Raw genomic sequence first — 17,570 nt, forward strand, 5'->3', positions numbered from 1 at the left:
AGGTGCGAGTTTTATAGCAAGTGGTGGTAAACTTGAAATGAAAAGTATGATCATCTTTTTGTTTTCTCTAAAACAACATAAATATTTTACTAAATCTCACCAAGTGGAAATCCAATAAGATACAATAATATACTAAATGTGTAGTTATTAAATAAAACACTAAATAATGCAATAAGCTCTCTTACCTCTCTGAACACGTGCTGAACAACCAGCGCGAGAGCCTCCAGACGTCGATTGCCGTTAGCGATGAGTTTGCGGAGATGCAGGATACACTGGTTCTTTTTCTCATTTTGAATCCGAAGATCTTTCTCTTCTTCTTCCTCAGTCTGAACGTTTCCCCCCGCTGGGCTGTGCAATTGTATCCTGCCGGCCGTTGTCCCTGCAGCTTTTGGTGTTTTGGAGGTCTTGTCCACTGTAAGAGAGCAGGTGTTGAGCGTGGTCATGACGTTAAGCATGATTTCACAGTCCAGCATCACATATCTCACTTCAACCAATGGCAGTAAATGCCAAAAACCTTCCTTCATAAGAGAACACACCCACACAGTAGCACAATATAGAGATACAAATGTGACATCATTTGAAAGAAATGTACATGACTAACATACTGTAAGCCATACAACAAATGCCTAAAACAACACAAACAACACACGCCCTCATCAATGTCTCTTGAGTTTGATCCAAAAACAGCCCCAGGGCATGCTGGGATGGAATCTTAATGATAATGCGCTAAGGTCCAGAGTGCACATTAAGAGTGCATTAGAAAGAGCCATGGAGAGAGAGTGTGTGTATGAGAGTGCATTTGGCTCCATCATTTACAAGCTAAGTGAAGTCAAAGTAAGGTTTCCCATCCAACAATCTCTTCTACAGTAAACACTTGTATTGTACGGGGTATATAAGCATTGATTCAATATATTAAACCCATACTGCCTATTGAAAATTAATACAAATTGATCAAATACAAATAAAAAATGAATTATTATGCCACTGCTGCTTGAACAAATGTATATTAGTTATATAATCTGTGTAGTGTCTAAATGTACCCGCCAGAATTTTCTTTACAATATTAGAAAAACATATCGCTATACATCAACAGAGAGCTTTATTGGCTGAATTACTGTACATTTAACAAACCTAACAGAAATCTAGGTAATAAAGTCTTTTTACATGTATTAAATAAATAATACTGCCTGTTTTTTTTCTTTCCATTAAACATCATTGGAGTTTGGGTTCCTCGCCACAGCAGGGCAGTGTTGGATTGCTCACCGGGAGACTGCATTTATTTATTTATTAGATATTTTTTATTAGAATGATCTTGCTTGTTCTATAAACACCACGCACTGTGCTGTGTTTAACCTTTGTGTTTTTCTGTTTTTCTTGTTTGCTCCTGTAAAGATGCTTTGGAACAATGCACATTGTGAAAAGCGCTATATAAAAAGACTTGAATTGAAATTAAATGTAATATTTGTTTCCTAAGCAACCTGCATTGATTTCAAAGCAAACTATCAATTTATTACAAGAGGCACAAGATAAAAAGGATGTGAAAGGCACAAACACATATTCAAGAGTCCCTATAGTGCCCCCTACTGGCGGATACACATTTTCACAAACTACTGCATTCATTCGGCTCTCATACACTGTTTTTAAAAGCTCACCTCTGGAGCTATCATGTGCGTTTTGGAAATTAAACACGTCACCACAAATCGACTACAAATAATTAATGATTATTAATGAAAGGAGACTGTTTGTAATTAGATGTCACACACACACACACACACACACACACACACACACACACACACACACACTACATCCATGATATTACTCTTTGAGTCTTTGTGACCATCAAACAAACTGAGCACTCAGCAAACATGTGGAATTATTGAATTTACTCTATTACCCCTTTGTTTCAATAGTAATCTATTAAAGACACAAAAACTATTCTTCCTTATGATATATTCCCAAACAACAGACCACACTTAATTATACAGACTGTACTACATAAATTTCTTTTCAACACCTATTTCAAGCCAAACTCAAATATGCAGCGATGAATAATACAGAGATCACCAGAGACGAATGTCCCTGTTACATTATTTAAACACTAAAAATAATGAGATGGCTGCTGCCTCTTTTCTAGCTCTCCGTCTAGAGAGGAGGTCAATGGACATGAGTGATGTGATGAGCTGAAATGTAATGCCCTTAAATAACTACTGTAATAATACAAGAGTGGATGTGTTTATCAGATATGTCCTCTGGCAGTAATAACTTGTGGCACCCTGCTGAACCGTGTCCTTGGCGATGGTCACATGACCACAGCTGCACTATCCGCTGCCCAGATGGACTGTGTCATCAACTCAAATCACATCACCGCTGACCTGAAATACTCCATCACTAGAGGAGGCATTTTCATATCATGCTTTAAATGTATAAGATGTACTGTTTCATAAAACATCCTTAATATAAAAATGTATAAAATTCACTATTTATCCAAAAGGTTATCCATAAATTCAATCTAGATTATCTACTAAGTATAAGTGTGTTTATTTAGTGTTGTTTTATAATAAAATCATATTTTTATGTTTTTAGCCATTCAAAAACAGCACTGCTCCTCTTTAGGGGGATATGGCAACCACACTTTAACTATCACTTTGTGTATGTTTGTGTGACAGGAAAAATCTATGAGAAGCTTGTAATAAGTATGTAGTTTAGGCCTCATAATAAGTGTTTATGTCAGTCTACTGTGACAGGAGACACACTGTGATTGCTGTCCCCCAAACACACCACTGGAGACAGACCATAACTACCTACCACACACAACCACAGGTTTCCACACACTGGTGCTCCCTGAAGCATGCCCAGACCGGATATGTTCACGGTTATGCTAACAGACATAGTGGTGTTCCTTTGATGCTGTTTTTTCTTGGAACAATCCCCTTTTCATTACACTGCAAGATTAAACATCACACACGGTCACACACCGCCTCTCACAGAAACAGCTTCCACATAATTGCTGGAGCGCAGATGAGGAAATTATGCACCCGTTCTGAAGGAAAGCCTGAGTAAACGCTGTAGAGTTTAGCTTAATGGAGAGAATTATCTCAATACGACCACAGCAGAGCCTCAGACTCATTCAAATACATCACAGACTCAGTGACTTTTAGGAAAAGGGTTCCGTTTAAAAATACAAAGAACAAACAGGACAAACATAATAGCACCCACGTTTTAAAGACAAAAATGTTGCTCATAATAAATATGAATAAAATACTGTGGAAGAAGATATGGACTATATGGAAGTGAAATTTTGATTTAGTCATGTCTGAATACAGCTGTAAATTTGAGACGTGGAATATTTATCTTTACATTGAAAGGCCAGTATTGAACTGTATGGGTTTAGAGTTGAAACAATACCATTTATCGGAACCGGCTAAAAGAGACAAAAAACTGATGTTACCTATCAGGACATGGCTGGAAAGACAGATGGGTGGCCAGTCTGGTGAACAGAGAGAGCGACCTCCAGGGCCTGTGGTAGAATAACATACCACCTTAATAATAACTTCAATCAAAACCATTATAATAGTGTGAATATTATTCTGTTGTGTATATAAAAGGTAAGATCATGGATAAAAAACAGGGTAAGCCAGGGGTATGACTCATTGGGGTCAACACCAAGTCAAGAGGATAAATGTGATTATGCTCATACACCCAAACACAAATACTAATAATTTGGAATTGCTTGTCGTTGGATATCCTAACCAACCCAAAGATCTGTTCTTCAATAGTCCTTAAGTTGTTTCTGACTGACAATGTAAACATTTTCAAACTTTGCCACTACGACATCTGAATGGGTGCTGGCACGGGTCAACTGAGAAAGGTCCGAGCATATGCCCTTTGCTTGTGCCTAGTTAAAGTTTCTGATAATAAAACAGTTAACAGCAACTAGAGTGCTCGCGCAATAATCCTTGACTGACAGGACAGCTGTTTTGGTGGTAACCTAGCAACATAACCGTTTTCGAACATTAAAAGCATGTTTTATGTGATCGTCCCCTTAAGCCGCCCTTTCACTGCATCAGATATTCGGAAACGACTGTCGGAATTCGCCCCCTAGTGGCAGTCGTGAGGGACTTTCAGTGTGAACGTAAACCCACGGCAACAGAGGAAAGATGCTTCTTCCAATGAAAACAGCGCAAGAGCTTTCATTCACCCAATATTTGCCATCGTAAAATGTCTAAATGATTGCAAACAATAAACTGCTATGCATATATGAAAAAATACGCGGTGATATGATTGGAGTACACTGAAATACACAACTTCCGGTTGGCCAGTCGTATGTGGTCTAGTCGCTCAAGTTAAAAAAATGTTAACGCATCCGAAGCTCAGATTGTAAGCGAAAATTTCACATCCGCAGACAGTCGTCACGGCCCGCAGCCCCTGTGCGACTCCCCAAAGGAAATAAATGACTTCTGCACTCTTTGCATCATTTTTTCGTAAAAATAGGGCACAATATACTGTAATAATATGAAGGACTTTTCCATATAAATGTTTACAGTTGTTTTACCTGTATTTTACATTTAATGGTAATACCGTAAAATAAAGGAAAATGTTCTTGTAGTTTTCTGCCAGTACTTTATCTGTTTTTTACGAAAAAATTTACATTGTGGTCTATCCGCCGTCGTTTGTTGGGGGAAGTTAAAAGGCTGCTTCAGACTAGCTAGACTCATGGTATGCCTCAGAACGCTTAAAGTGACTTAAGGATTTGTCATTTCCTCTGACTAAAGGTGACAGAAGCTTTTGCCTATTCCTTCATTTCACTGACATACAGACTGGACTCTACTTGAGCAAGTTCCCTCAGATTTCTTTCTCACTACATATTTAAGACCTACAGCCAGTTATTTCAAGTATGCAACTTCCTCGTGCAATTGAGACAGCAAAATCAAGAACACGAGAATACTGTAAACGCACACAAACACACTTTTAATAATCTGGATTGGAATTCTGGGAATGAGGCCAGAGGCAGTTTAGATTAAATCTCACGATAAGGGATGAAAACTACAAGCATGTTATTAAAGCCAGATAAATAAATAAAAAAGACTGTCTGAGTTCAGCTGGCCTACTTTGAGTACACCGTGTGTCCATGTGTATTTGGCACACAAACATCACACCCATAATATCAGGGTTTATAGAGGATTTGGCCTGAATAAGGAGGCTGGGTCCTCAGTTTGAGATGCATTTGAATGTCAGCTTGGAAGCTAATAAACTGCAATGTGATGAAAAGCGTCCAGCGGGTACGAACTGTTCTCTCTCCTGACACTCTCGCACATACACGCACAGACCGGCTGTTTAGGACACATATATAAGCTCTGCATATTACAGTGCTGCATGAACCGGCATGCTAGTTTCTATGGAGACAACCATGAGGGGATGCTGCACTCTCAATGTGTGTGTTCAAGAAAATTCTGGAATTTTCCAGTGCATTGCATTAGATTGTGGACCAAAACCTTATACCTTATACCAAGCATCTTAAAACGTACTTTATATGGTGTTTCTAGACCTCAAATCTTATTTAAATCAAATTAATTAAGGTAAAAATATTCTCTCAGGTAGGTATTTTAATAAATAAATGAGCTTTGTGTGGTAACATTTAATTTTACTGGATATATATTATTTATTATTATTGAACTAACTACAAAAGTCATTTGTTTCAGATTGGATGGAAATAGACCCCCAACGTAACAAATGCTGTCAAATTTGTTACAGTGTTTGACTCACTTGGGCCTCACGTATAAAATCATCCATTCATGCATGAAGCCTACAAAAAACATGTTCGGCACATATTATACCCATAAGTAAACAGAGAAACATAAGAACAGTGACATTATTGGCATTAAAATTATGATTTAACTATAGCGGAAACTAAAAGTTTCTCATTACTGTAATCCAAAACAATGTATTGGGTAGAAAATGTGAATAAATAATAATGACCCTAAAATATACATCTTATTCTTATTTTTTAACTTTCATTTTCTTTTTATATTATTTTCATTTTTAAATAATCAAAAATGCTATTGACAGGTTTCACTACATTTTTATATTGAGGTAGGTAGAGAGAGAGAATGAGAGAGAGAGAGACAGGGAGAGAGAGAGAGAGACAGAGAGAGAGAGAGAGAGAGAGAGAGAGAGAGAGAGAGAGAGAGAGAGAAGAGAAACAGCATCCTTGCATGAACCCTAACCTAAATTTTCATTTGAGGCAGATGGAAATAGGGCAATGGTGAATTCGGGTTAGGGTGGAGAGAATTTCTGTTACAATATGTGCAGAAACATGTTTTCAATCAGTAATTTAAGCTCTTTGCACAACACGCATCATCCCAGCTATCTCTAAATCTCTTTTATCTACTGTCAGAATAAAAATCATCATATAATTTACCGTTGTGTACTGTTAACCTGAACAAACATGCTGTTTATGTATAAATTTGAGAACACAGACTGCAATTTGTTAATAAACAAACACACACACTGAAATACAGCAGGGGGTTTCTATTTGTAGCTCTGCACATGGTGCCCTCTGGCACGGGTATCACTCCACTATAGATCACGCCAGCAGGCCTTTCACATCACTACACACACACACACTTCTTTGTAAGAATCCTCAGTGTAAAATACAATTGTGAAGGCAGCCACACGTCCGTCAAAAGCACGGATGAAACAACAGTAACTATGGAGAGAAGGTTGTTAAAAGGAGAAATACAGGAGGGGGAAGGGGCGTATGGAGAGAGAGATGGAGGCGTAGACTGAGAGAGGGAGATTCTCAAACCTGCATGGAACACCACTGTGGATTTCTTGCATCCTGGCAGCAGCTGGAGATTGCGGAATAGTCCCTTAGCCGTGAGCTTCACGTGTAAGTTCGATAGGGGAAGTCGCGGAGACCATAACATGACCTTCAATTGCCAACGGAGGAAAATCAAATCCTCCAAAAGTATAAATGAAAAACGTCTAGAAATAAGTTACGCAAATAGAAAGAGAAAAATAGATGTGCTCTAGAAAAAGCTTGTACGGTTTCTACATAAACACATTACAGGCGGTGTTCTTAATGTGAGGAGAAAAATCCAAAAATGAGCGAAGAAAATAATTTCTGGTAGTGACAGAAAAACTGAGTACTTCCTGTTCCAAAAAAAAGCTAAAATGAGGTATAAAATAATACAAGTCCAGAAAAACAGAAGATGGTGATGATGTGGATGTTGGGAATGTCGAGTAGCTCTTGTGGGAACGGCAGCTCTGTTCACGGGTATCCTCTTGGATGCTGAAGCAGTCAGTATTTCATATACAATCCTCCTCCTCCTCCTCTCTCTCCCTCGCCCTCTCTCTCTTTTACACACAGGCGTGCAAGGACTAATCCTTTATATGTGTTGCACACGCACACACACAAAGCCAAGCTCTCTGCAGCTTTGACCCACACTCTCGTGAAATCAAGAGGGGGGATGGAGAGAAAGTGGGAATAAAATTGAGAAGGGGAGGGTGTATGTGCGGAGCGGGGAGATGGTGGTTTATGAGTAATGTCATTCCCTACTGGCTACAGTATGATGGTGGAGAATTTTGCATTTAAAGGTTGTAGCTTGGGATTCATAGAAAAACTGAGTTGAAGTCACTGTAAAATGACATCAGCAATTTTTCAGCCATTACAATATGTTTTTTGGGTATAATATACTGGTAATAAATTAACTGGTATGATATAAGAATGTACTTAAATACGCACAAAAATATAGAGAAATTGAACTTGGAAGTTCATTTTAAACTTAATATAACTCAAATGGTTTTCCCAATTTATAACATTATCCTATTACTAATTCTAATATATTTTTCGCACTATGGCAACTTTTTTTTGTGTTGTACTTGACATTGTTTCTATTAAATCTTTCAATTTTTTCAGGTGTCTTTTCTCAAGCATTGACCAAGCAAGCTTACTGAATGGATGCCTTTGTTGGACAGAGAGAAAGAATCCGAGGGAGAGAGAAAAGAGAGAAAGTGAGAGAAACAAACGCCTTGGAATACTGATGAGTGACATTGTTGAATAAAGAGACGTTGAGCAGAATATATGTACGGCTGTGGTGTGACACAATTGTCAGACAGCTGCACAGCCACAACAACATCAATTAGAGAGGGGTGGAGATGTGAGTAAAATTCTCAAATTGTTAGTTAGTAAACAAGACCGAAAGCCCAGAAATACCAATAAATGAGCATTAGTAAGGTTAACTCAATGTGACTGAAATTTTGGGCAATGTGCTACTGATTTTCAAAGTGTACTGTAGACCTGAGGATGATGCATGCACACTATGCAGCCTATTATCTTGTATGTTTGTGCATGGTTGCATTACGTATTCAAAGACAGTTTGACTACTCTATACACTAAAAGACATACCCACTATACTGTAACACATAGAAACACGTTTCAGAATCCATTTTGAGCTCCATATAGGCCTTCATGAACAGTAAAAACACAATGTAATTTAACCTGCTTGACAACAAATTGCACACACACACACACTTCAGGACTCAATTATACTAAATGACATGAATAAATGCAGGTCACAACACTACTAAATAAACTTTAAGGCAACAAACAAGTTTATAACAACTAAATCGTGCTTTTCAAATTATTAAAAAAACAAGTTCAAGTCATTAAATACAACGCAACAAGTTTGAAATTGTAGAGTACAGGTTTTAGAACATGACACACCTATCAGTGAATAAAACATAAATTTACACTGATCATAATCATATCCTGATCAACCTACATTCACTGATTCCTAAAAAACTCTGTAAAACATCTATAGTAATAGTAATTTATAGTAAACGTTCTGGAAACAAAGATTCACACAAACGCTCTTGTCTTCTTACCTGCTGTTGTTGTTGAGCGAACATGTCGTGCAGATCCACTGCGCTGCAAAGCATTCTGGCTATTCTTAACCGTAATGTGGCTGGTCACCACTGGGGCCTTCAGCCCTATTAAAATTGTGCAGAAGAAATCAAACTTCATGTTTACAGACCAGACAGTTAGATGTTGCACTGAAGTGAGTTGGGTGTTCTGAAGAGGTGAGTGTTTTAATGGCAGTGGGTTGGACAGGGTGGGGCAGTGAGAAAGCCGTTTAAACCAAAAGTACTCCCATTCTGGACAATTAACAAGGCCATTATTGAACTTGACAGAATTGTTTTTCAATCTTAACCATTAACACCCCATCCTGAACCCTTTGGATAATGGAAACTATTTGATATTGAAACTTGAAGGTGTATTAGTGTGAGACAGAAACTGTTTTTTTAAGGTTGCAAATAATTAGCAAATGCTAAATACAGAATTTACTTACATTCAAGAAATGAAGATTTATTTGCAAAAACCGATAACTCAATTGTGTTCTCATTCTCATATTGTGTTTTATTGTGTTAATACAAAAACCGCTATAGATATATTTTTTGGTTATTATTACTTGCAGTTAGACAATTTTTTTTTTTTTTAATCTGTTTTTGCAAATGTTCTTCAAATATTCTGTGCATACTATTTTTTGCATATAGCTGCTGTCCTTCCAAAACTATGTGTTCAAAGTTGACAAGCACTATTTGATCATTTTTATTGGTTAGATATTTGCAAAACCCAGTGACAAACCTAAAAGGTCATTAATAATAATGATTCATGGCAAAAAAAAAAAAAAATATGGAGATACAAGGTTTCAGAAAGACATCAGCGATATGCAACTTTGCTTCAATTTTTTGTCATCTATAAGAAAAATATTAAAAAAAGAAAAGAAAAAAAGAAAGATTCTTATTACGTGTACGATTTACATCAAGGTCCATGAACCCTTATACCTGCTTTCATACACTCTAAAACAATGACCAAATCTATTTAAATCAGAAGTGTCCCTTGGCATAACAATTACACATGTTTTTCTATTCATACTAACAAATGAAAAACTATTTAGGGATCTACAAACAACATTTAAACATGTTGTTGTAATCATATCTTGTTCATAAACTAAAACGCCACATCAAAGAGAGTTACGTAAATGAAGACAATCAGTGCTTCTCACTGATTAACTGTTATTGAAGACATGTCAACAAAGTGATTTTTCCTTTGAGGCTGATTTGATGTGTTAACAATAAATGATGAGAGCCAGATTAATGTGGATGAATGCATGAAAGGGTGTGTGTGAATGTTAGCAGGATTTAGTGAGATTACAAGGGGCAAATAGCTACTCAGTCGTGTGTTTCTCTCACCTGCCACTGGTTTGGATGGGATGGAGCTCGTTCTGCTGCGGTGACCAGACACAGGTTTACTGACCGGAGACTTTACTTGCATCTGGGATGAAGGTGATTGCTTGATAGATTTTTCCTCATTCTTCATCACTTCACCTGGCACTGATCACAAAGAAATCCCAAGAATTATAAAACACTTATTACACGGCTATGTTGGAATGCTTCTTTCTGATTGGCCAGTTGCGAGTCGCGACATTTGCGGGTTTGTTATTCCCAGACAACAACCTCTCAGAACTAACAACACACGGTAACCCGGATGCAGCAAATCATTTCGGCAGGTTTTTTTTTTGACAAATACAATATAAGTATGTCTTTAAAAACATATGAGATCATATTAACAAAAGATTAAACCAAATGGTCTGTTCTTGACATCTGAACGACGTTTCTTACCTTAAAACCGAAAGTAAATGTTTTTTCCTCGCGGAAAAATAAGCCAATAAAATATTTCTAATTCACATTTCATGTGTTTTTTTCTCATGTGGCAAGTTGCCATGTTATAAGCGGGATAGTGTACAAGCAGCCAGCTGTAATCGCGAAATAAGCCCCTTCAGTGTGATACAAGTTGAAATTGCTTACATTGTTTACCCAACTAGTAAGTCGCTTTGGATAAAAGCGTCTGCTAAATGACTGAATGTAAACTGTGGGGGCATATTGCTGCGATAACAACCGGCTGCCTGTACATTATCCCTTACATAAAACACAATTCTTATGTTGCAAAACTCTCTTAACATCCTGAGAAGCAGATTAATTTATCATGATAACACACTTCTCTTGAAGTCTTGTCATCTTATGTATAAATGCATTTTGTTTTACTCATTTACAATTTTTATTTATTAACTCAGAACTAGAATAGTATCGTAATGTTGTATACCTTGTAATAATACACCAATGCATTCATATTTTTTTTTGTGGAGGAAAAAATCCCCAAAACATGAGTGTGCGTGTGAGCTCAAACATGCCACCCATTCTGTAACTAAAACAAATGACCAAGTCACACGAAATCTTCCATTCGCAGACATTTTCGATTCAATTGTGTTTATACAGTTGCAATTAGTAAAGGACTCCCAATCAGTCAGAAATCAAAGCAAACCAATTACACATAGATTGATTACAAAACACACATAATCACAACGACATATGATTGCTTTATCAGTTCTTCAAACGTTCATCATTCAAATGAATGGCTTTTGTGTGGATATTGATGGCCAATTTAAGTGTAAATTCACCTGGGATATCTTGTTTATAGTTAAGTAAACACATTCATGCCCATACCAACAGAGGCAACATCTCACTGCTCCAAGTTACCATGACAACTAGAATCAGTGGAAAGATCTTGATCATTCTTGATTTAAGTTCACAGTGTATCATGGGGAGGCGTTTGTATGCGAGTATGGGAATAAACAATCATGATTCTGAGAGGGTGGTATGTGGAGGATGCTTTCTCTGATGTATGAAACACACAGCAGTGGAATAGCAGATATGATTGTTGCTTGTAGTCACAACTAAACTTTGAGCAGATGTGACCTTTGACCCCAGGAAATGAATGAGGGCAGTCTAGACTGTATAGATTTAATTAATAATCAAAGAGAAAGTAGGAGAAGCCTTAACATCAAGTACGGTGGTGCTGATGATGATGCTATTGGAAGGTAAAACAATGGTGCTTTTATATGTAATGTGCTACTGAACGACTACAATAATTGTATGTTTCTTTGTATTTATGTACATACTTTAAGGTACATCAAAGGCAACTAAGGTGTTGGCAAGGCAATGGCACATGTCCAGAAAATTATGGTAAATCTGCTGGTAAATTGACATTAAAAGAGAGAAGAACATTTATAGATAATAATGAAGATACGACTCTCTCTTACACGCACCTTTGTTTACAGCAATACTGTTGTTTTCACTGATTGTACTGGATGAGGAGCTGGGGCTTGTGGGTATTCCTTTCACTGGAAGTTTGGAAGAGGCTCTCTGAGGAACCTTACAGCTTGAAACAGTTGTGGGGCTGCAGGGGGTTGTAGATTTGTCTGTGGTGCGCATCTTTGAAATACCTGAACACAAAAATAAAAAGCATGTTATTTGCACTCACTGCTAGTATAGACTATTGTTGTAATACATGCTTGTGCATTCAGATAGGCTGATCTTGGGCACCTCTGTTCCAGGCAAATTGCTTCTGCATATAAATCAGTTTCCACTGTGAGGATTACAGGATTAATCTGACTGACTCTGAATCTTAATCTTGCAGATAAACGTATAATTCACATTAATTCAATATTTTTTCATAAATCTTTATTAACATTGTTTCAATTCAGTTTCACTTCTCTGAGAAACGTGCAGATGTGTGCTGGGAAATCTTTGTGTATCTTCTTCCTGCATCCTGTTTCTCTACACTACACATCATTTCCTATGTGGAAGGGCACTTGTTTGACTTCAATGGGTAGATGTTCTGAACGAAGTCTTCTGGGGCCACTGCTATGGAGACTTTCCAACACAAAGACTCATTATACCAGCTAGCTTACAGTATGTATTTTACATGCAGGTCTGAAACTACTGGTCTGGCATACCTTATACTGTACTAAGAAGGACATGAGATGTTGTTTCTCACTTTCTCCAGACTTTGGTCCAGAAAACACTTTTTGTGCATTTGCTGTTTCTGAATATATAGTATATAATTGCACCCAAATTAACATCAGTGACAAAAACAAACTGTAAGTGAGACCAATGCCACCTCTTGGAGAATATATGGTACTACACGCTATTTATGGTATTCATTCACTACATGGTATTCATTCACATCAAGAATATTCAATTTTTTTATTTTTTTAAATTAAAATGGTTTAATCTACCGTCTCTTTGTTATGTGAGGTTAAACTGAATCAAGTAAATGCAATTCTGTTGATTGGCGTTTCGCAAACTTAATGTAGCTATATGGGTAACTATAAGCAATTGAATAAATGACAGATTTATTTGATCTTATGAAATTGCCATTTGTGCCTAAAAATGTCATTAATAAACAATAATTTGCTTTTGATCCAGATAAAAAAGTTCAGTTTGTCTTATTATAAGTCATAGAATATGTCTCAGGGTTGAACTTAATTACATTTACAGCATAATTGCACTTTGACCACAGAGGAAAAAGACACAAAGATAGATAACACTAGAATAAAAGTAAAAGATAAATGTAAGTTGGTTTTTACACTTCTAAAAGTCTTCCTTATAAACAGTCAAATGTATTGAATCAAAATATGCTGTTAAAACATCCGTACTAAGTTAGGGCAACAAACACGGCACAAAAATAGCACCTTTACTAAGAATCAGCACACAGCTACAGGACATATATTCTTTGACACAAACTTCCCCCAACTGGTAACTATTATATTTAAGAGCTAAAGTCACAGTGTCTCTGAGGAGAAGAAACAAGACAACAATTGTCTACGAGGAATGTGACCTTCTCCGGTCAATTCAATCCACATTACGTTGACAATGAAACACGACTGACACAAACATATAGTGTATAGCCCCTGAAACCATGTGTACACATATGCATCCCTGCTTCCACATGCGACGAAAGAAAAAGGGAACCCTCGACAGAAAGAGATGTCACAAAGCAGGGTTACGTTACAGGATAACCCAACACGCTTTTATGTGGATGCACATACAAAATGAGATCACAATTTCCAGAAACAAACAGGTTTTTTTAGACATTAACAGAGGATGGGGTGATATCAAGGAAAAATGTCTTAAGCTTAACACACCAACAAACACACACATTGACACAATAAAATTGCCATTTCCTTAAACCAATATATATTTTTCTGAATAAAACAGAGGTTGGAAAAATATCAAGGAAACATGTTTTAGACTCAACAGACAAACAAATACACAAAACTGAAAGATGAAGGGACAAAATGAGAATGAATGCTTAGTGTGGGGTGTTAAACTGAAGTGTGTCTTATAAATGATAAAAGTGTGGCCACAGAAAGAGAGGGGGGTACGTAACACAACGCATAGGTTGGACAACAAAGCATAGAATTCTGCAAGTTTATTAACACCAGTTGATGCGTTCTGCCCCCTCTCTCCATACACTGTAAATCCGAATGTTAAAAGTAATGTAATGTTTTACTAATTTTAATATTTTGAGTTCCTGTAACTAATTCTTACTTTTGAGTTAGAAAAAAAACCTCACTCTTTCTCTCAACAGGTAGTGTTCTGGCCTTTGTTGAAACTAGTTACTTCGTATTAGCACCTATTGTATTATTGCTTCTGTATAACATATCGCTTATTGCTCCCTTAACTCTCTGTAAGTCGCTTTGTACAAAAGCGTGTGCTAAATGACAGAATGTAAATGTTTAACTGAATTAAAACAAGTTAATTCAACACGATTAATTGGGAATGATTTTAAGTTCCCAGCATGCTTTGCGTGAGACCGCATTAGAAGAGTAACTTTTGAAAAGAAGTGGGAGTTTTTATAAAGGATAAAGTCTTGTTTATGATGAATTTTAATTTTTCTTGGATATTTAGACGAGTTTGCTGTATTTTTGACTTTTGGGGTTACCATCGTTTATAAGAGTGCTGCTTCTGCTTATGTTGTGGGTGGTGCCAGTGTAGTCGTATGTGTTTCATCACACTCTATGAAGGCTGATTGTTAATTTTTGAAGTAGCAGAAATGTTTAGATTGCCTTATTGAGACCTTTCTCATATTTAAATGTAACTAAAAAGGGTGTTACCTTACTAAATCTTTAAAATTAAAAGGAAATGACATGCAGGAGTACAACAAACTCAAAGCTTTATAGTTCTGCTTACTAAAAATTGAGAACATCATAAATCAGAAGATTTGATGTAAATGATTACCTAGTTTTCCCAAATTATTCGTGTTGACAGTGTAGCCCAAACACGCACACTCTTCTGCCCAACAGCATCCAGATATTTTAATGAGTCAATCATTTAAGTTCCTGTGTACGTCCTTGGGGGGCACGGTGGCTTAGTGGTTAGCACGTTCGCCTCACACCTCCAGGGTTGGAGGTTCGATTCCCGCTTCCGACTTGTGTGTGTGGAGTTTGCATGTTCTCCCCGTGCCTCGGGGGTTTCCTCCGGGTACTCCGGTTTCCTCCCCTGGTCCAAAGACATGCATGGTAGGTTGATTGGCATCTCTGGAAAAATTGTCCGTAGGGTGTGAGTGCGTGAGTGAATGAGTGAATGTGTGTGCCCTGCGATGGGTTGGCACTCCATCCAGGGTGTATCCTGCCTTGATGCCCAAAGACTCCTGAGATAGGCGCAGGCTCCCCGTGACCCGAGGTAGTTCGGATAAGCGGTAGAAAATGGATGGATGGATGGATGTACGTCCTTGTGGTTTCTGCTACACTATACAGACGAAACTGCCCCCGAATCAACTAAACCTCCTGTTAGGGACGTTCTTTAAAGTTAAAGTGATTTTTAATTGTCAATATATTTTTGGCTCTGGTTTTCGAAAGGTGTAACATTTGGCTTAGGGTTATTATCTCAATATAAAATCAAAAGGTTTATGGTATGTACCAAATTAGCTGGACAATGTGTGTTTAAATGTAGAAGTGATTCATATGAAGCAAACGATGCTATAAAAATGAAAAAAGGGGCTTGTAAAGGGTTTGGTTCAAGGCAAGACTGTAGAATTTATCATTCGCTTTTTTACGCAAACACAACAGACTACAGTATAAACTAATTTAAATAGTGTGTGTATCGGAGGAATGTGGAATACGTTTACATATCACAAATCTGTCATGTCAACATGTACTGCAAAGGTGTGTCAGACAGACTTACAGATTTACAGTGCAAACACACCTTACATAGAAGATACAGATACACATGTGCACACACAGTTTTCTTGTAGATCCTAACATATAAACCCGGCAGAAAGTTAGATACCATAGGAGTTACAGTGAATACACTTGAAATACAAGTACATCCACAGTAGCTCTACACACTATTCGCTCGCTTTCCTAAGCATTGCCCTTGAGATTCTTCTGAGAACGTGCCGTGTTAAACAAACAAAACCCACCTGCCGGCTGAACAGCTCGACTTCCCGGTGGACCCAGACCACCTGTAGATCTGGCTTCTCGGCCGGGGGGCTTCAGTCTGTGTTCTGGGGGTGCAGATGTGGATGCATTGGTAGATGCTGCCCCTAGAGATGGTCCCAGCTTAGAAGATACAGTCTGGAGAAAGAGCCGCTGGTTAGTGACAGTGTCCCACGCGAGAGAGCCCAGCTCGGGGCGCCGCAGGGTAACCATAGTGTTAGCCATTCCACAGAGCAGACAGAAAATGTGCAGCGATTAAGAGGGAGAAACACGAGAGAGGAGAAAGAGAGGGAGGAGGAGCGGAAAGGAGGGAGGGGAAATAAGACTAGCCGGTTCCAAAAAGCAGAAAGGAAAAAAATAGAAAAAAAAGGGGAAAACGTTTCTATTGTGTGTGATTCCCTCAGGGCTTCTGATGCCAGGACCAGCCCAGATCTTTTCCTCTTTCTCCTCCTTTTTGTTTTTTCTTCCTCTCGTTTTTGGACACTCTATGCACACATGGAGTGAGTTTGTGGAAAGATTCTGTTGTTTGAGTCAGTGTGTAGCCTCAGGAATGTTTTTTTCTTTATTCAGTTCTCTGCCCTTTAAAACGGTTGTTGTATTGGCAAAAACATCTTCCTTATGTTCTAGGACCAAGTTTAGGAAACATGGAAGAGTTTAAGAGAGAGAGATGGAGCTGGTATTTAAAGATTTTGGATATTTCCTAACAAACAGAAACATGCGAAAACGCTTTTGTAAAAGTACTCTAACATGCCTGTGAACAGATCCAGAAAACAAGGTGTTGATGTACAAATGAGCGTTTGTGTCATTCCCTAATCACAGTCTTTACACTCTAAAACGGTTTTACAGTTCTATATTTGCTTGCGACAGTCCTGAGATAATAACATATAAGCCTGAATAACAGCATAACTCACTCATGTGATGACACGCATTAAGCTGAACAAGTTGTAGCAGTTCTCTTCATAGGGAGACGATAGACATCACGCAGCTGTCATAAGTATGTTCGTTTAAATGAATCAAGTCAGTTTAAAACATAGCATATTTGAAGGGACAGTTCACCTCATGTCCTTCCAAACCGGTATGACTTTCTTCTTCAGAACACAAAAGAAGATATTTTGAAGACTGTTTGTAACCAAACAACATGTGACCCTTATTGACTTCCATCATTTGGAAAAAAGCTTAGTAGATACAGTCTGGAGAACGAAATGAAATCAAGTCAGTTTAAGC

At 37.7% G+C, this 17,570-nt stretch overlaps 1 protein-coding gene across 6 annotated transcripts in view; it reads right to left on the reverse strand.

Annotated features, from left to right (window-relative positions):
• mtus1b (microtubule associated tumor suppressor 1b) overlaps positions 1-17,570 on the reverse strand; it is a 40,655-nt gene that overhangs the window by 10,728 nt on the left and 12,357 nt on the right. For 3 of the 6 annotated variants that reach the window (XM_056740232.1, XM_056740239.1, XM_056740223.1), the window contains 6 exons: positions 16,331-16,484; positions 12,171-12,347; positions 10,258-10,398; positions 8,890-8,994; positions 3,452-3,520; positions 186-412 (listed from right to left, as the gene is read on the reverse strand). In XM_056740232.1, coding sequence (XP_056596210.1) covers positions 186-412; positions 3,452-3,520; positions 8,890-8,994; positions 10,258-10,398; positions 12,171-12,347; positions 16,331-16,484 — 873 coding nt within the window. Of the gene's footprint in view, positions 1-185; positions 413-3,451; positions 3,521-8,889; positions 8,995-10,257; positions 10,399-12,170; positions 12,348-16,330; positions 16,970-17,257; positions 17,531-17,570 lie in introns of those variants that run through there. The other 3 variants (XM_056740248.1, XM_056740252.1, XM_056740244.1) reach the window with 3 other exon arrangements.

This window comes from Triplophysa dalaica, chromosome 2 (genome assembly GCF_015846415.1).
Source record: "Triplophysa dalaica isolate WHDGS20190420 chromosome 2, ASM1584641v1, whole genome shotgun sequence".
NCBI classification, from domain to species: Eukaryota; Metazoa; Chordata; class Actinopteri; order Cypriniformes; family Nemacheilidae; genus Triplophysa; species Triplophysa dalaica.